The sequence below is a fragment of the Gopherus evgoodei genome, chromosome 5 (genome assembly GCF_007399415.2).
Source record: "Gopherus evgoodei ecotype Sinaloan lineage chromosome 5, rGopEvg1_v1.p, whole genome shotgun sequence".
NCBI classification, from domain to species: Eukaryota; Metazoa; Chordata; order Testudines; family Testudinidae; genus Gopherus; species Gopherus evgoodei.
Window position 1 is genome coordinate 79,690,025 of NC_044326.1, and position 21,956 is coordinate 79,711,980.

Here is a 21,956-nt window from a genome sequence, read left to right on the forward strand (position 1 = left end):
GACTATAACTATTTTATGAAAAAGTTCAGAAAAACTGAAGAATTGCAAAATTTAAAAAACTGAACATAGGAACTGCTAAACTTACATAACACTTTAAAAATAAAACAAAACAAAACACTCCTCCTCCTCAGCATGTGGAAGGAAAGAAATACAGTTCAGATCCCCAGCATCAGTTTCATACTACAAATCCTATTTAAACAGACATTTGTGAATTTAACACAAAGTTATCATCTTTAGTCATTCAGTGAAAATCTATATATAGATTTGCATTGATGTGTTAACATTACCCGGTACTTTGGAAGCTGGTCCTTGACATGCTGTGTACAGCCCACTGATGGGCTATGGGAAGAAATACTATTGGTCCCATTGCTTGCTTGGCAGCACTTGGCAGAAGCCTTTCCTGAAGCATCCTCTATTTTCTGTGTCAGAAAAGGTTGATGATGAAAGTAAGTTTAACAAACATGAAGATTTCTGTTTCTAGCTGCACCCCTGAGATCTCAGAAGAGTTTTATTAAGACCATACTGGTGCAAAAAAATAATTTTCAAAGATTTTATCTATGGGTTTAAAAAAAATAAAATCAATCCAAGTCATGTTAGTAACTTTGGCTTTTCAAGAGAAAGGAAAGTGATGCCCAGGGGAACAGAAGCATTGAACTTAGTCTACCAATGAATTAAGTTTTTGTTATAGAAATACATGTCTTATATAGAAATATATAAACACTCTGCTTCTTCAGCCATCGTGATCCTGGTCAAAGTAATTTGTTACAAATCTACAGCGAATGTTTTTTTTTTTCCTGTTAGAATATATTTTATAGAAATCAGGAGTGAGATGCAATCTATAAGATAATTTACTAACATTCATGCAAATAAATCTCATTTTATGAGCCGCTTTCTATGGATAGCGAGCGGTCAATCTCTTAAATTTCATGGTATTGTTTTTGCTTCACAAAATTAACAGCAGATTTCTTCAACAGAAGAACAGCCAGAAAAACACAAATACAGAATAATTAGCAGGAATATTAGGACGAATAATCATTTGCATAGAATTTTAAGAATAAACTACTGCCAGTCTGAATATTTAGTGTGTAATATTCACCTGTCAATAACTGCATTGCCAACTCCCCAAGTTTAATTTCAAACAGGGGCGGCTCCAGGCACCAGCACACCAAGCGTGTGCCAGGGGTGGCAAGCTGCGGGGGGTGGCCAGCTGCGGGGGGTGGCCTGCCGGTCGCCACGTATGTATGCCCAATTTGGCAGCAGGTACGCTGAAGGCACAGGACTGGTAGACCTCTCGCAGGAGCGCCACCGAATCCATGTTACCAGTGGACCTCCCACAGGTGTGCCGCTGAAAGGCGCCTGCCTGCTGTGCTTGGGGCGACAAAAATACATAGAGCTGCCCCTGCTCTCAAATCACTGTTTGTATTATTTGACTTGCTCTACCTACCTAGGCAGTTTTTACTACAGAAAGACTCTTAACCTTTCAACAGTTGCATGCTGTTTACATAGTAACGTTGTGGTAAATGTTATCCAAGAAAAGAAGCATTTAGCTTTTTGAATAAAATTAAAAATAGAAGTTCTTGCATGCAGAGTTCCCAGTTTAAAAACAATATTTTTTGTTTAAAAAACAAACACTCACACAAATCCTTTTTAGTTACCCATCAAAAAGGCTAGTTTGCCTAGAATAAATGCTGGCAAAGCATGTGTCTGGCTACATCTATGCTAGGAGCAGGGGATGTGAAATATCATGCTCTCATAGAAATATTTACGGTAGCTCTCATCAAGCTAGCATGCTAAGTCTAGCATGAGCAGCGGCATGGACTAACCACCTGGAGTCCATACCCCTGAGGTTCAGGCAGGTTTGTGCTCAGGATGGCTAGACCATGCTGCTGTTTGCTGCCACCCATGCTGCCCCAACTACACGACTACTTTTAGAGCACTAGTTTGATGACAGCTAGAGTGAGGATGTCTACATAAGCTGGGAATCAGACCCCCAGCTCCAAGTGTAGACATACTCTGATTTTTTTTCATTCTCTTAAACTATTAGCATTGCAATAATGACAAAGTCTCAATCTGGACCACACTGTATTGGGCAGTATACACAAATACTAATGAAACAACAATCTTTGGCATGGCATACATTAAAAAAATGCTGAGTGTTGTAACTACATCAATGCACACATGCTTCACTGGTGCAAAGCAGGGTTTACTGGATTAAGTTGAATCTGTGTTAACTTTGCTTTACACTGATACATTAGGAGCTTGCACTGAAATAGTTATAAAACCAAGAAAATGGGAACTTAAGACCAGTGCCGGTGCAACCATTTAGGCAAACTAGGCAGCCGTCTGGGGTGCCTAGTGGTTGGGGGCACCTAAAAGCCCCCTCAGGTGAGGAGGTAGAGGTGAGCTGGGGGGGGGGAGGGGCACGGGGGGAGGGTTGTCCGCAATAATGAGGGGAGGCACACAGGGGAACAGCTCCCCGCCACGCCACACCTTACCTCCGCTGAGCACAGTGTCCAACTCTAAGTCTCCTACAATTAGCGCCGCAAGCCTGGGTGGGGAGGAGAATAGAGCAGTGCCAACATGCTCAGTGGAGGAGGCGGAGGTGAGGTGAGATGGGGCAGGCTACTCAGGCAGGCATAGTTTCTGCAGGAGGTCTCCCCTGGCAGGGTTAGCTGCCGGGAGGGGGCTGGGGGGGAAATGGGGGAAGTCTCCCCAGGCAGGGTTAGTTGCCATGGTGGGACGGGGGGGAGAGGGCTTGGCTATCGTGGTGGAGGGGGGGCTCCCCGGATGGGGGGCTGAGTTAGCTGCTGGGGGGGGGGCGGGGGCGGGGTTAGCTGGGGGGATGTGTGCAAGGTAGAAGTTTCACCTAGGGCACAAAACTTCCTTGCACCGGCCCTGCTTAAGACATGCTCTTGGGTGGGGCTTGGAGAGAGATGGCAAAGACAATCCAGTAGCGCTCTCATAATTCTAGAGAGCAGAAATAGGTTTCACTATAGCAGTGGCACAAGCAAGCCCTCTTACTATCAATTATAAAACTAACCAGACACGTGGTAGAGGATTTTGTTGTTTTTTCTACATGAGGCTGACTGGTCTTTCATATTTTACCACATATTTGCATTCCTTTTGTGCAGCTTTTGCTTGGCACTGCATTTATGTAACTACTGCTTATCTAATTTCCAATGTGACTGTCATTAGGTGGTTATAAATGCACAAATGTTAATAGTCATGTGCTTGACACAAGCTATTGACAAAAACAGCCTTAATATAAAAAAAAGTGTTCTGCTCTATGCCACCCACAGGAATAGCTAGAATGAAACACATTAACTATACTACAGCATGATTAACCATACTCTTCAATACCCTTGTTAAATAGAAGATAATCTGCCTAGTTTCCCAGATAAGCAGATTTAAAGGTAAAACCGCCTTAAATCTATTCTATTTGTTTATATGAAGGGGAGAAGCTCCCTAATTGTTTGCTCATTCGGGGCTTGATCCTGTTCCAAACTGAAGTCAAAAGAAGTCTGTCATAGACAAATAGCTGCAGGTTTGGGCCCTAGTCTGGAAGTCTGGAATATGCCAGCGCACCAAGTGTTAACTAGAGCATTTCAAAGACATACAGAGTTTCTGAATATTTAGCTTTAAGTGGCTATTTCAGTGTCTGGTATGAAAATAAGATCATATGTTCCATTTGTTATAGGATATTTTGAAAACACAATGGAGAATCTCTCTCTAAGGACAATATTTTAAATGGAGATTTATACTTTATAAATTAACTTTTTTGTTTAAAACATTTATGTCTTCAAGAGGAGCAAAACATTTTTATATAATTGTAAATACACCTTCCCATTCTTCCAAAGTAAATGCAACACTGTGTAATCAACCCCTTGGATATATAGTACTGACCTTGGTATTGGGGCTCATAATAGAAAAAAAAGGGATTAATATAGGCCACTCTGACCTATTTACCCTCATAAGTAGATGATCAGTCATGCTCATCATGTGTGCCTTACTAATGTGGGTTAAGTCAACATGTGATACTCGTGCAGCTTAATTTAAATACAGTTTCAGATGGCTGTCTTTAAACTTTTTCATGAGCCATTTCCACAAAGCACTGCTATTTAAAGTGTACATTATAGCTAGTAATTACACATTGACTGTACCAGTCAACACATTCCAGTCAACAGTATTAGCTGTAATTTGAAATCCATCCATTGAAACTGTTTTATAACAAAATGGAGTTTCAGGGTAGGTTTATGCTTAAACTGCTGCAGCTTCTCCCGCTGGCATAGTTAATCCACCTCCGTGAGAAGCCCTCACGTCGACACAGAACTGTCTACACTGCGGATTAGGTCGGTGAAACTGTGTTGTTCAGGAGTGTGGGTTTTTCAACCCCCTGAGAGATGTAGTTATACAGATGTAAATTTATAGCGTAGGCCTCGCCTCAGAATTGTAACTGAGTAGAAGAAAAGTACAGCTAACAAGGAAGACTAACTGTATCATTTTTGTCTTCTTAATATCAACTAGACATATTTAAATACAGGTCTCTCGCAACTTACGCGCATTTAACATGCGCAATTTCAGCTCTATGCTGAAAGGCCTGGAGTCTAGGAAGGGGCGTGGCCTCCAGTAGAAGAGGTGGGGCCTCAAGATTTAAAGGTCCTAGGGCTCCAGCTGTGGCTGAGAATCCCAGGGCCTTTAAATCACCCAGAGGGCTCCCACCTGCAGAGGTGGCTGGTAGCCCCTGGGGCGAACTAAAGGGCCCGAGGCTCCAGCCACTGTGGAGCTTCAGGCCCTTTAAATGCCAGCCCCAGCCCAGCTGCCAAAGCTGCGGATGGGATTTAAAGGGCTCCTCCGGGCTCCCCACCACGGCAGGAAGCCTGGTGGAGCCCTTTAAATCCCGCCCGCAGCTCCGGCGGCGGGACCAGAGGGGGGTGGGGATTTAAAGGGCTCCACTGGCCCTTTAAATGCCCTCCTCTGCCCGGCCCTGCTGCCAGAGCTGCGGGTGGGATTTAAAGGGCTTGGGGTTTTGACTATACACGGTTTTTGCTTTATGCGATAACCGTGGAATGGAACCCCTGCCTAAGATGTGACAGACCTGTACACCTCTACTCCGATATAACGTGACCCTATATAAGATGAATTCGGATATAACGCGGTAAACCAGTGCTCCAAGAGGAGCGGGGCTGCACACTCTGGTGGATCAAACCAAGTTTGATATAACACAGTTTCACCTACGATGCGGTAAGATTTTTTGGCTCTCGAGGACAGCGTTATATCGGGGTAGAGGTGTACTGTTTAAGTGTAGCCTTGTAGATCCAGATACTGGCAGAGATCAAGCCATACCTTAATTGTACATTTCCTTGTTTTTGCTGGTTTGTCTCACGACATTCAAAATTATGTATTGTCTGCTATTGTCTCAGTCATGTGCACGTACTCTACTTTACAAAAAGTAACAAAAATGGACTGGTGACCAAAAAAACCAAAAAACAAAAAATCCAGTGACTTTATTGGTTTAACTGAAGAGGTCCAAAGGGAAGCCAAGTGCATCGGAACATGTGCCAACTCCCAGTGAAATAAGCAGATATCTCTATGCAACTCGTGCAAGGACTGGGCCTAAAAAATGAAAAATGATCAACTTCAACATATACAAAAAATGTTGATGTCAGAAAAATACTAAAGTAAAAAAAGATCAAGTCCATTCAGCAATGCCTATGAGCAGGGCCTACACTGTTTTATATCAGTCACCATATTTTTTTTAAATGGCAGTAAGCTGGAATATGTTATTTTAGGCTTTTCGGATGTAGCTGTAACAGGCATGTCCTGCATATTTCAAAAAAGTTTGCACCCACAACAAATGCAGCAAAAACTTCAAAATAAAACGCAGAAATGAGCATTGTCTCTTTAAATTATTTCCATTCGGGGCCAGAGAACAAAAAAGAACCAAAGGACAGAAGCATATTAATGTTTCATACCTGAGCTGCTGCCTCATCAACTTTGCGCACTGCTTTGGAATCAAACAAGACCTGTCTGCCTCTTCTCTCACAATCCTGGTAAACTATCAGGCGGATTTCATTCAAGTCAAACTCCGAACAGGACCAGCTGCAGATTGCAAATACAGTCAGAAGTTATGTTATCTCACCAGAAAGCTAACGGACTTGAATAAGTGAAGGAAGTATGTACCATCAATTGGGTCTTTTGCACAATGAAACCAGATTGAAATTTCAACAGCATCTGAACAGGATTTCATGGAAGTGCTGAGTGAGCACCCATGTTTTGATACTGAAAAAGCCATGTTACAACCAAGTACATGTAGTGAGGCAGTGCAGTTATAGTGGAAACAGCACAGTCTTCCCTGCTATGATTTTTTAAAATCCCTCTATATTGACTGCTGTGCTATTTACCTATTGTCAGAGCTGAGTTATCCTCATATATTAGAGGAAGACTCTAAAAAGAGGGAAGTCCGTTCAAGGCAGTAATGTTCCCTGTGGCATTAAAAAAACCTGAGCGCTGAAAACTATGCCACCAGCACCAAAAGGAAATTAACAGTAAAAACATGAATAAGCCTGAAAACGCAGTGTGACAAAGTTCTGAGCCTGTATCGGTGGGTCCCATGCTTCCCGGCAGATCCAGTGGCCTCAGAAGCTCACTAAGACCCTCAGTGTGACCTCCCTTTCTTTGTGTAGTGGCAAAGGTCACAGCTTTATTAAGCTACTTTCATCACAGGCCAGTGTGGGAGGTGGGAAGGGGGAATACCCCACAGTCTTTGTTGTTCCTTAGAGCTCAGTAGGTGCAGTCCTGCCTCCTTCCTAGACCTAGGCCTGCTTCCCCTCTCAGGGGGTTGCTGTAGAGCAAGGGGGTGGGGAGAACCCAGCCCCACCCTCTACTCCCAGTTACAGCCCAGGCACCCCAATAGCAGCAGCTGTTGGCAGCTTCCCTTTCACCACTGGTGCTGCTTTGATTCCCTGGGCCACTTCTCCTTGGTCCCCTTTTCCTAGCTGCACCCTTACCTTAGGATTCAGAAACGCTTCCTCTCCTCCAGCTCCTTTAACCCGGACTCTCTTGAGGACACTGGAAGGAGAGCTTTTAAGCACTGTGAGCAGGACCTTGATTAGTTCCAGCTGTTTCCATTAGCCTAACAGCCTTAACTGACCCTTTACCTGTTAATTGGAGTCAGGTGCCTGCATTAGCCTAACTACCTTAACTGGTTTCAGAGTAGCAGCTGTGTTAATCTGTATCCACAAAAAGAACAAGAGTACTTGTGGCACCTTAGTGACTGAGGCTACACTAGAGAGCTGCAGCGCTGGTGAGGGGGTTACAGCGCTGCAACTTAGGATGTGGCCACACTTGCAAAGCACGGCCAGCGGTTGCAGCGCTGGTTGCAGCGCTGGCTGTACACCCGGTCGAGCCTCGGGTGTAGCGATTCCAGTGCTGGTGATCCAGCGCTGGTCAGCAAGTGTGGACCCCACCAGCGCTTTTATTGATGTCCGGGGTATAAGGAGGTATCCCAGCATATCTTTTAAGCCTCTCTGGTAATCCTGCACACTCCACTGCCCTGGGCTCAGCTGACCCCACCTTTAAATGCCCCGGGAATTTTAAAAATCCCCTTCCTGTTTGCTCAGCCAGGTGTGGAGTGCAATCAATCAATCAGCGACCATGCCTCCACGCCCCAGACGAGCCCCAGCATGGAACAGTTCCGAGCTGCAGGACCTCATCAGTGTTTGGGGTGAGGAAGCTGTGCAAGCACAGCTGCGCTCCAGCAGGAGAAATTATGATACCTATGGGCAGATATCACAGTTCTTGCTGATAAGGGGCCATGAACGGGACGCGTTGCAGTGCAGGGTAAAAATTAAGGAGCTGCGCAGTGCTTACTGCAAAGCCCGTGAGGGAATTCGCCGCTCAGGAGCTGCCCCCATGACCTGCCATTTTTACAAGGAGCTGGATGCCATTCTTGGGTGTGACCCCACTGCCAATCCTAGGAGCACGATGGAGAGTTCAGAGCAGGGAGAAGTGGGGGAGGGTGTAGCGGAAGCCGAGAGTCAGGCTACTGGGGTGGAGGGAGACACCCTGGAGTCCCAGGAAGCATGCAGCCAGGAGCTCTTCTCAAGCCAGGAGGAGGCTAGCCAGTCGCAGCAGCGGGAAGTTGCTGGTGAAGAAGAAGCAGAGGAGCGTGCTCAGGGTAAGCATATTTTTATGTTTTGGGAGAGGACGGTTTGGGTTATGGCTGCCTGCATGCATGCCTAAACGTGGAATAGCCCATTGATTTGCTCTATCACGTCTCTGTAATCTCTTGAAAAGTTGCAGCCAGAGCGTGGGCAATGTGCTTTCGCAAGTTTATAGGGAGAGCCACCATGGTCCTTGTCCCGGTCAGGCTAACTCGTCCGATCCACTGTGCAGCGAGGGGTGGGGGTACCATGGCTGCACACAGGCAAGCTGCATAGGGGCCAGGGAGGAATCCACATTGCTGTAGAAGACTCTCCCTCTCTTCCCAGGTAACACGCAGCAGTGATATATCTGGCAGTAGGAAACCCTGTTGAGAATTTAGGGATACTTCAGTGCAGGGCGCCAGGTTCGTGGTCTCCCCACCCCCCTTCCAGCAGGTAGCCAGCCCCGCGGTGCGTTCCGGTCTCCCCCCCACACCTTCCAGCAGGTAGCCAGCCCCGCGGTGCGTTCCGGTCTCCCCACCCCCCTTCCAGCAGGTAGCCAGCCCCGCGGTGCGTACCCCCCCCCCAGCAGGCCAGCAGTTCCACGGACCGCCCCCCCTGCCAGCAGCTCGCCAGCTTCATGTTCCCTACTGTCCCCTGTGCAGGCCACCAGCTACCTCCTCTACCCAGTGCAGATAAACCCCAGTGAGCCATCAGTTAGTTCCCCCTCCCAGGTGAAGTCAGGGCAGAAACACTCACCCCATTGCTCGCCATGCCTTCGCTTCCCTGGCCTCTCTGTGTTATGTTAAGTATGTGGGAATGATGCTACAAAAAGTCTACAAACTCCTTCACTGTGTGATAACAAACAATGTAGCCTCTGTATATTACATGTTTCTATCTATGTTTTTTCTAGTGACCTTGACTAATGCAGCAGGATCACCGGCCTCACGTCGCTTGCAGAACTTGAGAAAAAATCCGCAAAAATCAAAAGAAGAATTGATCAAAGCAGTTATGAATCACTACAACAGAGAAAGTAGGAAGACGCAGAAATGGAGAGAGAAAATGTATGAGTGGAGGCAAACAGAAAGCAGGAGAAAGGAATTGGCTACCAAAAAAGACCTCAAAGCACATGATAAGCCTCCTGGCTCGCCAAACTGACTCTTTCGAGTCTCTCGTAGCCATGCAGGCAGATCTGTACTGTGGTAACCCACAAACCTCCCAAAGCTCTCTTTCTTGTTCCCCAGTATTTGCACAAAACACCTTTCTCCAGCAGCCAGTTTCTATTTACCCCCAGCTGCCCCCAACACCTGTACGATCACCTACCAGCCCTGATAACTACAATCCTTACCCTGTGCACTCCACCCCCATTACTCTGCAGCATAGTAATCCTGAAGTGCAGCAGACATTGAACAGTAATCCAGACAGGACATATTCAAACCTCTGAATGTACAGTCCACCACCCTAACCCCCCTGGCCTTTTATGTACTGTACTTTGAATAAAGGATTTTATGGCTTTTACAATACTTTTTATTATTGCAGAAAGTGGTAAATACTGTACCCCAAGGTAGAAAGGAGCACAGCAAAGGCACCAAACATTACTGTTGGCTCTCAGCATCAAATTGCTCCCTTAAGGCATCCCTAATCCTTGAAGCCCTTTCCTGGGCCTCTCTAGTAGCCCTGCTCTCTGGCTGTGCAAATTCATCCTCTAGGCGTCGAACCTCGGAGGTCCATTCCTCACTGAATCTTTCACCCTTCCCTTCACAAATATTATGGAGGGTACAGCACGCGGATATAACAGCGGAGATGCTGCTTTCCCCCAAATCTAGCTTCCCATAAAGACAACGCCAGCGGGCTTTCAAACGGCCAAAAGCACACTCCACAGTCATTCGGCACCGGCTCAGCTTGTAGTTGAACTGGTCCTTGCTCCTGTCAAGCTTCCCTGTATACGGTTTCATGAGCCAATGCATTAAGGAGTAAGCAAGGTCTCCAAGGATCACAATGGGCATTTCGACGTCCCCTACTGTGATCTTGCGGTCTCGGAAAAAAGTCCCGGTCTTCAGCTTCCTGAACAGGGCACTGTTCCGAAAGATGCGTGCATCATGCACCTTTCCGGGCCATCCTGAGTAAATGTCAGTGAAAACGCCCACGGTGATCCACAAGCGCTTGCAGAACCACGGAGAAATACCCCTTGCGATTAACATACTCCGATGCCAGGTGGGGTGGTGACAGAATAGGAATATGCATCCCATCTATTGCCCCTCCACAGTTAGGGAAACCCATTTGTGCAAAGCCATCCACAATGTCCTGCACGTTCCCCAGAGTCACAGTTCTTCTTAGCAGAGTGTGATTAATGGCTGTGCAAACTTACATCAGCACCATTCCAACGGTGGACTTTCCCACTCCAAACTGGTTCGCCATCGATCAGTAGCTGTCTGGAGTTGCCAGCTTCCAGACTGCAATAGCAACCTGCTTCTCCACTGGCAGGGCAGCTCTCAATCTCGTGTCCCTGCGCCGCAGGGTAGGGGCGAGCTCAGCACACAGTCCCAAGAAAGTGGCTTTTCTCATCCGAAAGTTCTGCAGCCACTGCTCGTCATCCCAGGCTTGCAGGACGATGTGATCCCACCAGTCAGTGCTGGTTTCCCGAGCCCAAAGGCGCTGTTCCATGGTGCTGAGCACGTCTGTTACTGCCACAAGCAATTGAGTGTCTTGTGCGTCAGGCGTTTCAATATCATCGTCTGACTCCTCACTGTCACTTTGCAGCTGAAGGAATAGCTCCACTGCCATGCGTGATGTGCTGGCAACATTCATCAGCAAGGTCCTCAGCAGCTCAGGCTCAATTTGTAACAGAAATCTCAGAAATAGTGCTGCAGACTCACAATGCCGCCAAACTGCTCGGAATGTGTAGCAAAGCACCACGGGGCGTTGGAACAGGAAGCGGAAAGACCCGCACACTTCCTTCCCCTTCCCACAAGCCACAGCGCCAAAATGGGACGAGGTGCTCTGTGGGATAGCTGCCCACAATGCACCACTCCCAACAGCGCTACAAGTGCTGCAAATGTGGCCACACTGCAGCGCTGGTAGCTGTCAGTGTGGCCACACTGCAGCGCTGGCCCTACACAGCTGTACGAACACAGCTGTAACTACCAGTGCTGCAGAACTGTAAGTGTAGCCATGGCCTAACAAATTTATTTGAGCATAAGCTTTCATGGGCTACAGCCTACTTCATCGGATGCATGCAGTGGAAAATACAGTAGGAAGTCTATATATTCACACACACTCATATATATACACACTCATATATAAACACACACACACAGAACATGAAACATTGAGTGTTACCATACACACTCTAACGAGAGTGATCAGTTAAGGTGAGCTATTACCAGCAGGAGAGAAAAAAAAAAACTTAGGATCTACAAGCTATCCTGAAGGACGATCCATCACTCTCACAGATCTTGGGAGACAAGCCAGTCCTTGCTTACAGACAGCCCCTCAACCTGAAGCACATACTCACCAGCAATCACAGACCACACAACAAAAACACTAACCCAGGGACCTATCCTTGTAACAAAGCCCGTTGCCAACTCTGTCCACATATCTATTCAGGAGATACCATCATAGGATCTAATCACATCAGCCACATTATCAGAGGCTCATTCACCTGCACTTCTACCAATGTGATATATGCCATCATGTGCCAGCAATGTCCCTCTGCCATGTTCATTGGCCAAACCAGACAGTCTCTATGTAAAAGAATAAATGGACACAAATCAGACATCAAGAATTATAACAATCAAAAACCGGTCGGAGAACACTTCAATCTCCTTGGTCACTCAATTACAGACCTAAAAGTCACAATATTACAACAAAAAAAACTTCAAAAACAGACTCCAATGAGAGACTGCTGAATTGGAATTAATTTGCAAATGGACACCATTAAATTAGGCTTGAATAAAGACTGGGAGTGGATGGGTCACTACACAATGTAAAACTATTTCCCTATGTTTATCCCCTCCACACTGTTCCTCATACCTTCTTGTCAACTATTGCAAATGGACCATTTCGATTACCACTACAAAAAGTTTCTCTCTCTCCTGCTGGTAATAGTTCACCTTAACTGATCACTCTCGTTAGAGTATATATGGTAACACCCATTGTTTCCTGTTCTATGTGTGTGTGTGTGTGTTCCTACTGTATTTTCCACTGCATGCATCCGAAGTGGGCTGTAGTCCATGAAAGCTTATGCTCAAATAAATTTGTTAGTTTCTAAGGTGCCACAAGTACTCCTGTTCTTTTTACCTTAACTGGTTAATTGGCATCAGGTGTCTTGATTGTTCTGGAGTAGCCTTTGTTTGGTTATCCAGGAAACAGGGACCCGCTCATCCTGAAGCTGATAAAGATGATCCTCGACTTATGTAAGCATTCTGTTCCAGAACGCCTTGCGTAAGTCGAATTTTGCATAAGTCAGGAAAGTGCACCTGACAATTATGCCGAAAAAAAGAAAAAGCTTACAGAACTTTTTCCGTAAGGGCAGATTTGCGTAAGTCAGTTTGTGTATCCCAGGGAGCGTCTGTATATTTGCCTTCCACTACTCTTTTATAGCCTTCTGGTCTGAGTCCATCACACCAGATAGCCATCACATGCACAGAAGCTTTAAACTCCTTTTGGAGAGGGGAGGAGACACCCCAGAAGGCTACAAGTCAAGTACTTAACTGCATGGAGGAAAAAAAATGTGAATAAAAGCAACTATGGTTTTGTAATTAAAAAAGATAAAACAGCAGCAGTGCAATGGCCACATTGGAAAGTAAAAGTAGACATTAAGGTGGAGCCAGAACCCGCACTTTTAAAAACAGGACTGAATGTGCATACTTTTACAAATCATGGTTGGGTTCAGCAGGGTTTTCCACTGTGTGCGATCCTTATGTTTGGAGCTTTGCCATCAGAAATGTGGAGGCCTTCAACTGATTGCTGACTGAAATCTAAACTTTTATCTCAAATAAGCATGTGACAGTCAAACTATTTTTGTCCAAAGTGCAGTAGAACTAAATATTTGTCTCTATTTAAAACATAGTACCATAATAAAGGACCAAAGGTTTTTGCATAGGTTTTTACTCGCAAAAACCAAAAAAGTCCTTCTTCCTTTTGTTCCTTATGTTAACATATTAAGGGCCTAGTTTTAAATTCACATGAACTAATAAAATTTCAGGGGTAGATCTTAGGAACTAAGTGAACAAGTTACAACAAAAAAACAAAAAAAGCATTTTCACTAATGCCAGAATGTAAACTAGCTATTTAAATGTATACACATTTGTTATATTCCATAAAAATTACCTGAACCTGTGCATCAGCAACTGATTTTTGTCAAGAATGTAACACTCATTTGGAGACTATACATAAACATACCACCATCAGACACAGCAATAACTGAGTAGTGGGGTGAAGGAATGCATATGGCTGATAAATGCACTGACACCAAGACAAGAACTCTTTGTGCTAGTTGGTATGATACCAATAATGAAACCTATGTATAATTAACAAGTCTCAGTAATGCTTAAAAACTTGCTAAGCCTTGAATCTGTAAGCTCTGACAGTCAAACCTCTAGGATTCAAGGAGGTTGCAAACTCTGTGCCCTCAGCCTAGGTTAACCCTCTTATGTTAAGAACACACATTAAGAATGTTATAGGCACTCTGATTTCAGAACAAGGTGACCAGACAGCAAATGTGAAAAATTTGAATGAGGGAATGGGGGGCAATAGGAGCCTATATAAGAAAAAGACCCCAAAATCAGGACTGTCTCTATAAAATCAGGATATCTTGCCACCTTATTTCATTGCCACCTTATTTCAGAATGACTACTATGGAGACTGCTCTTTTATGCTTTTTTCAATGCTCAAATCTCTTAAGTGAAAGATTTAAGATTAGAAACATGACACCTTCTTATACTGATTTACTGATTTAAGACTTTATACAAAAAATCCTACCATTCTACCAGAAGCACAATCAAAGTGTGAATAAAATTAAGTTATCACAGACATGATTGGTTTGTTAAATATGTGAAGTCAGAGACTACACTCAGTTTAATAAAATCTTTAGAAACAACATGTCATAGATGTGTAATATGGTAACACTCTGTTAAACAGAGAGATGAGGACTGTATTGCTGTGTATCTCTTTAAACAGAAGCTCACTGCTATAATGATCATGCTTTCCTTTTTGATACACACCTGGCAAGAATTTGTACAACTACAATAATTTCATAACTAAAAAGAATAAAAGATAAAAAATAAAAACATTTCTTTGCAAATAATTCTCTCTTCAGAGCACTTTTCCCCCTTCACCTTAGTTGAAAGCTTCTCTTCTTTCACTTTCTCCATGCTTCACTATAACTTCTTGTTACATTATTTATGTAGCTTTGACTAAGCTCTTCAGGGCAAAGCATGTCTTCTTGTCTGTCAAGCACCATGCACATTTATGGCATTAATAAATCATAACCGAAAAAAAATATTTACAAATTAGAAAAGTTCTCAGACAGGAAACTCATACTGAGTTATGGATGTAAACCAGTATCTACTAACATTCGTTGTTACTCTGACTTTCACTTTTTGAAAGTCAGGAACACAACCAAAAGAAAGAGAGACTATAGCAATCCAAATCTTCTACACTCAGTAACTTCAACACTAACCTTAGCTATGCTCCGTTGATGCAGATTACCACCCTGAGTCTAACTTTGGATATTGCCCCAGACACCCACCATTCAAGACATAACTCAGCATAGCAGCCTGTTAACTTCAAGCCCACCTGCTCACCAATCAGAGACTAGCGATTTGACAACCTTCTTCCCCACCCCTTTTTTTCCTAGTATAAACCAGAAACCAGTTCTACATGCAGTCAGCACAAAACCCCTTTCTAGTCACCAGTCATGTAGGGTAAATAAAATATCTAGTTCCTAAAGACCTCATGAAGGCAGGCCTGAGATCATATTTCCCATATCCTACTTTAACCTTAGGCCCCCTAACCACCACTACTTTCACACATCCTTCCAAAATAGGCCTGTATCTCTAAATAACTGAGGAAGGTTGGAAGAATGGGTGCAGGCTATATCATGCTGTAATATTCCTCATTTTACATTCATATATTCCAGCAGGGAAGATTTAGTTTCATTCATTCAGCAAGGGCTGGGGATTCTTCCACTAGTAAGGAGGACAGATAAAGCTAATGGAGGAGAGTTAAGGTTGATGTTGGAATCATTCTGATATTAATGTTCATGAATTAGAGCATTCTTGTTTCTTAATCTATTGAAAAACTTGAAAGTCAACAAAACAGTCTAATAGTGTTATAAATGAAAAGATGTTTACAATCTTAATTTTGTATTAAAAACACGTTCCAAGTAATAGCATGGTTCTCCTCTGAAAATCCCCCTCTGCAATTTCAACTTGAAACAGTTTTTTTCCCTTCACTTTCCCCCACCAAACTGTTGTATAATCAAATGCAACAGGCCTTAAACAACCATTGGTGCATCTAATGGGGAGGAAGGGGGGTGGGGAACAAAACAACAAAAACATTCCTTCCTAATCTCTCAGGCAGTCAGCCTATACCTTAGAGGATGGAGGTTTGATTAATCTTTCTTAGGTTACATAATAGTTTTCACTTTATATAGCGTAAGAGAGTACATAATTTTTACAGCTCATGTAAGAAGCTGGAATGACATATGTGCACTGAAATCTTCTAGCCACAGAGCAGCATAGGAGCAAAAGTGCAAGCTTCTCCATACCAGGCAATGTGCTGAGGTGATGTGCCTCAGCTCTGGCCTGGATGGACCATATCTAGGGGACAAGAGTACAGCTGTTATTAATAGTCATTTTAGTTTATCATGTTGCATAATGGACTGTCAAGGCCACATAGATTTCCTACACAGAGTGCCTTTGGAATAGGAATTTTCCTGACTAGGCAGTACAGAAAGGAAAAAAGTATATCCCACAAATAAACAAACCACTAGAAACAAGAAGTTGATAGAATTTCTTTGCTGCTTTAACTTGTCCTCTGTTAAAGGGCCCAATCTTGCAAAGAGCTGAACATCCTCAACTCCTACTGATTTTTATAGGAAAGAAGGATACACACCACCATGGAGGACCAGGCTTAATTGCCCTCTCCCACGAACAGGCCACAGTTTCACAAATAGCCGTTTTGTTTCTAAATTACTTTAACTGGCTCTTCATGTTTTATCTTGATTCTTTGAACTATTTCCTCTGCTAAGTTTTGCGAAAGTGTATTTTGTGTTCCAATCCACTGGTATTGCTAGGCAAGATTTCCAGGTTTGAAAAGGATGCTTATCTAGCCCTAACCAACTCAAAAGGATTTGATTTTCCTTTCTAACGTTTTCTGATATCAAGGCAATGGGTATCATATGCATGTCTAAGACCACAAAATTATGCTGAAAGCTGTTTTGCTATTAATGATTTCCCTCACTTGTATACACACAATGCTTTGAAGAGGTAGGAGGACTAGACAAGCATTAAGTTTTGTTTTAAAGTCTGCTCTTTCAAAGATAGTCACAGTGTTATCACTAGGGGAGTTACCCTCTACACGATCAAACCTAACTGGGTTCTGCTCACTGTTACCCAGTGCAAATCCTACACGCCTCATGTATGCTAAAAGCTACAACCACACCATCTACTGCACTCCAGACTGCATCACTAGTTTCTCACCCCTGCCTATTGAGATTCATTATAGGATCCAGTACAAAAGTGAACCAAGGAGGAAATCAAAACAGCCCATGGATTTGCCTCAATTTACCTCATGCATTTGGTCTCTCTTTCCAATTCCATGCCTGTTCATTTGTGGCTTGCCTCCTCAATTCCTTTCCACATTCTCTCAGAAATCACAGTGCTAATTTGCTGAAAGGGGGAACCAAATTCCTTTAAACAAACAAAAATGGAATCAATACATGTTCGATTTTAAATTAAATGTAAAGCACCTGAAAAAGCACCACGTTGGCTGCTTTATTTACCCACAGAACAGGGATAGCAGGGCCAGGAGCAGTGCAGACTTCCCCATACTGCCCCACGTATTTTACATGGCCATCAAAAACCACATTCAGGTAGCAAGGCAACAGCTTTTGGCCAAGAATGAACTGAGTTGAATTTCAGCTCTGTATTCTGTTATTAGCCTGCTGAGGTACTGTGTCCAGTTTCCCCATCCCAGCTACACTGCACAGCAAAAGCAATTTGAATCAATTCAAACTGGCAATTTTTAACTCCAGATGTTAGCCCATTAAGATGATGTTACCTAAGCTTCTGTCAAGCAGATCTCAAATCTTGCATGAGAAGGGACTTACGCGTAATATGCTGAACTGAGGAGGGGAACTTCAGAGAATGCCTCTCACCAGTCTATTTTGTGGTGCTATATTTTGACAGACCGCATTTTAATGTTCTGAATTACACCAGGGAAAGTGTGTGTGTGGGGGGGGAGGAGGGAATATTTCTTGAAAGATCCAGTTTCACACTACAGAACTGATCCATTCATTATTATGAAATCAGATGTCATTCAAACACATATGGAAAACAACACATAGACACACACCCAATAGTGTCATCTCCTTGTGGAATCCATCACAAGGCACAAGATTCTCACATGACTACCATTTCCCTCCCCCCTTCACAAAAGCACATAGCTGTATTTCCACTAGGTTATTTCACATAACACACAGCTCCAATACCATGATGTCTGAGTATTCAATCATTTCCTAAACTTAACGTGTCTTGAAGTCTCACACACAGTTTTGTGTTTAATTGCATTTGATATACGTTAAATATAAATATTAATAGTGTAACTATCTATTGACCAATTTCACCGTTGTTTTGAAAGGCAATTTTAGGCTCATCTTCATGTAAGAGAATTTCCCCCTCAACTATAGTGACATCTGGCATTTCAGGAATGGTGTACAGTTAGTCCATGTAAATTACAGCAAACTTCTGCTTTGGTGAGTTCTCCTCTGATGTTTAAAGCAAGTCTATTTTGTTTAAGGTTTTGGTGGAAGAGAAAAACCCACCCACTCTTGCATCACTAATTTCTAAATTGTAGTGGAAGAATATTCAAAATAGAGAATTTACACTTTTTTCTGAAGTCTTAACATCATGCTTAAGGGTAATTCCTAATTGTTTATTTGTAACACACTAAAAAAGTTCTAATGGTCCATTTCAAACCCATTTACAGCACAGAAATACTTAGCAAACTGTGATGCTTAATCAATTTTAAAGTACATTTTCAGTTCCTCTTGTGAAAGTAGAATGAATTATATTGTGAAAATTGAAAGAATTAAAGAAATGTTGTCTGTACCTTTAAGCAAAACTGTTGGAATGCTGCAATCCAGGCGTTAGGAATACAGACATTCACATAGAACAATTGCACCGTTTAAGGGCAATTGGTGTAGTATTAGCCTTAGATCGATAAGAGTTAGTAAGGAAGTAGGATATGCATGCTGTGCCCCAGGTGAATTTTACTGTTTTGCTTTCTTTGTCCCTTTGTCTAATTCCCACTCTTTTATCTGTATAAATAAGACTGTTTGGGTCTTGCATGGCCACTCACATTATCTGGGTGTTATTGGCGGAGCGCTGCGCTAATAAAACAGAGTGGTCTGACAAATTGTGAGTCCTGATTCTAACTTTGACAATTTGGAGGTTCCACCGAGATGGCAACCGTCTTCACTGGGGCTGTGTGATTCCTGACTGTTTTTGTAGGATGACCGTGGCAGCTGGCACCTGGGCATTTGACCCGAGCGGTCCTCCACTAGAGCAGAAAGGCGCACAGCCACAGTGAGGTCTACACCATCAAACCTGTTGGTTCCCACTCTTTTCTGGTAGGGATCCCGGGATCTGACATCAGGAATCTGGTCAGGTAATTATTTCTGTGTTTTGTCCGGACTGAGGACTGTCCTGTTTCTGTGTATATCCGTCCTCTTGTGGAGTGTTTGAGTCTGGGTGCCGTCTCCATCTGAGGATAGGCCGACCAAGGGGTTCCTGTCCCCGTAGTCTGAGTGAGTGGAATCTGCACAATTGCAGCTGCACGGCACTTTGGGTAAAACCCCTGGTGTGAAAGCAAGGGCGATTGAGGCAGTAGCCTGTGGGCTCCTTTTGTGTGTTGCACTGGGCATCGCTCTGAGGAACCCAAATTTCCTTCTTGTGTGATTGGTGTGTGAAGTCCTCCTGTACTGGTAACCAGACGTCTAAGTCGGGACCGTTCCCTAAATGAACGCCGGCTCATTTTATGTATTTAGGATGGGTTCGGACTACTGTAAAAAGGGTCCAGACTCCCATAAATTTCTGGAAAAATGGTCTAGGCTAACTCAGAGGGATCTCAAAACTCAGTGGCCACTGTTAAAATCTTGGAACAAAGACTGAGTGGACGTCTTAAAGGACAAACTCGGCCAACCTAAAACTAAATTGGCTAAAGGAGAGGTTAATTGTTTCATGCAGTGGTGGCAAGAGGCAAATCATAGGTGGACAAAATCAAAACTTGCCTCTCTCAAATATTCAAATAATAAGTTAAAAGCTTTATTAAAAGCCTCCTCTCCCACCAGACTGAGCGCTCCCCTTTACCCTGTTCTCCAAACCCCGGATCGATCCAACCCCCTTCATACTCCCATCTCATTGTAAAAAGGACAAAAAGCCCCTTGTTCTGTTCCCCTTTGTTGTCTGCCTCAAAAACTGATTCTTTAGTGTTCCACTACCAATTCAGCAAGGAGGGTGGGCTCCTCAATTAGCCCCCTACCTTCCTGGTCCCTTTCCTTGAACATTTCTTTCAAAATTGTGAAATGACCACAATATCACTCACAAATGGTTCATTGAAAGAAAAAAAAAGCAGGATCGGGCCCAGACAAGCAGGCAAGCAACAGATAAACTGAAAAACAGGTTGAAAGCCCTAAGGGAATAGTGTCAGGAGTAAGAAAAGCAGTAAGTGCAGGCATGAACCCTGCAACAATACTTAAAATGGTGAAATCCGAGGTGATAAAGGTGTCATTTTGGGACATAAACAAGTGATTTAAGAAAAGACAGTGAAAAGTTAACTCTACAGAGGCTGAAGAGAATTAAGCAGTTAAACTTTGTGGAAAATGTTAAAAAGGACCATGTTAAAGAGAGAGAATTCTTGACTTCTTTGCAGCCATTCTGAAGGGGAAATGGGCCCTTTTCCAGAAGAATGCCTGTAAATAATCCAAATATATATACAGCTATGTAAAAACAAAGCAGTGTAAAGAAATGTTAAGGAAAAGAAAATGTGTATGTATCTATTTGTCTGTGAAAATATATAATGTTCTAGGAATCTAAACCAACACATCTGGTTTGTAAAACTCCTTTTTCTAGGTGTGAGATAAATTGGTTTTGTTTTTGTTTTTAATGCCACTAAAAACTCATTTGACTCTTTAATTCAAAGTTGCAAAACTAACAGACTTTTTTGCAACGCCCAGGTAATTAGTGTCGTTTGGCTTTGGGATTTAGCATTTAACCCTTAAGGGGTAACTTGATTCTTTACAAAAATTAAAATATTTTTAAATAAAGACCAAGTCATGGTTGCAATAGGGCAGTCAAAATCAGGAGAACAGGGAGAGATTCTGAAGTCTTTTTGTTTGGCTGGGTTTTTTTTATAACAATAGCAGATAAAAGCTATAATGAAAGAATAAGAAATTAACAGTGACCCTCTGAAGCAACAGCAGAGATGAGATGCACAAAACAAAAAGAAACAATGTTAAAAACACTGAGCCTTAAAATAGCTCTGTGTAATCAGACTGTCACTTTTATAAGGGTACATGGAAACTCTGTAAGAACAAAACAAACAGTTACACCTTATGTAAAAATTGATATGGCTAATGTTTTAAAAAAGTTATAGTATAGAAAGAATGTGCATTTTCCCTAGGACATGTGCAGTGTATATGGTAGAAAGGGGTAAAAAAAATGCAAATGAAACGTGCTGCTGAATTAAAATCCTATTAGGGCTCACCAGCGCTGGATCCTCTACACCCGAGACAAAACGGGAGTATGGCCAGCGCTGCAAACAGGGAGTTGCAGCGCTGGTGATGCCCTGCAGATGTGTACACCTCCTAAGTTGCAGCGCTGTAACCCCCTCACCAGCGCTGCAACTTTGTGATGTAGACAAGCCCTTAAAGAACATCAAAGAATCATTAGGTACTGCTTACTACCCCGACGGCTGTTAAATTGTCAGAACCAGAAAGGCCCTGCCTCCAACATGCGCCTCTGGTGGTGCCTGTTCCTCGGCTGTTGGTGTCTTAAGGTCTGGGGAGTCCACAATGACAATTCTTTTATCCAGCAGCAAGTGTGGATAGCTCAGACCCTTAATATTTCAAAATGCTGGGTCTGCAGCCACATCCCAGCCGACTCTCAAACTGGTGTTCCTGTCCTGGTTACCCACTCAATTCCCCAGACCTCACTGGAGGACCTTGTCCGTTTAACACAATATGGAACAGTAATGACACCTGGGCAGAGGCTATTGGCAGTTCCTTATCCCACTTGGGGGTGTAAATACACCAGGCAAAAAGGCTCCTGAGGTTACAAGCCGTAGTTGAAATAATGGCAAATGAAACCGGAGAAAGTTTAAAAACCCTGGCCAAAGAAACGGGCGATCCGACAGGTGGCCCTCCAGAACCGTCAGGCATTGAACATAGTGCTGGCAGCCAAAGGAGGGACCTTTGCTCTCATTGGAAAAGAATGTTGTGTGTTTATAGGTATAAACACACAACACACAAACAATACCCATGAGGTAATAGATCGTGCTAGCCACTTAGAACAAATCGCATATCTTCCCCAT

The 21,956-nt window shown here is 43.4% G+C and overlaps 2 protein-coding genes across 5 annotated transcripts in view; one reads left to right on the forward strand and one right to left on the reverse strand.

Moving 5' to 3' along the window:
- Positions 1-21,956, forward strand: part of C5H4orf45 (chromosome 5 C4orf45 homolog) — a 140,586-nt gene that overhangs the window by 91,339 nt on the left and 27,291 nt on the right. The gene's annotated exons all lie outside the window — the stretch shown is intronic.
- Positions 1-21,956, reverse strand: part of FNIP2 (folliculin interacting protein 2) — an 82,156-nt gene that overhangs the window by 32,867 nt on the left and 27,333 nt on the right. For 3 of the 4 annotated variants that reach the window (XM_030563576.1, XM_030563575.1, XM_030563574.1), the window contains exons 2-3: positions 5,973-6,099; positions 288-419 (exon numbers count right to left, since the gene is read on the reverse strand). In XM_030563576.1, coding sequence (XP_030419436.1) covers positions 288-419; positions 5,973-6,099 — 259 coding nt within the window. The remainder of the gene's footprint in view (positions 1-287; positions 420-5,972; positions 6,100-21,956) is intronic. The other variant, XM_030563577.1, reaches the window with a different exon arrangement.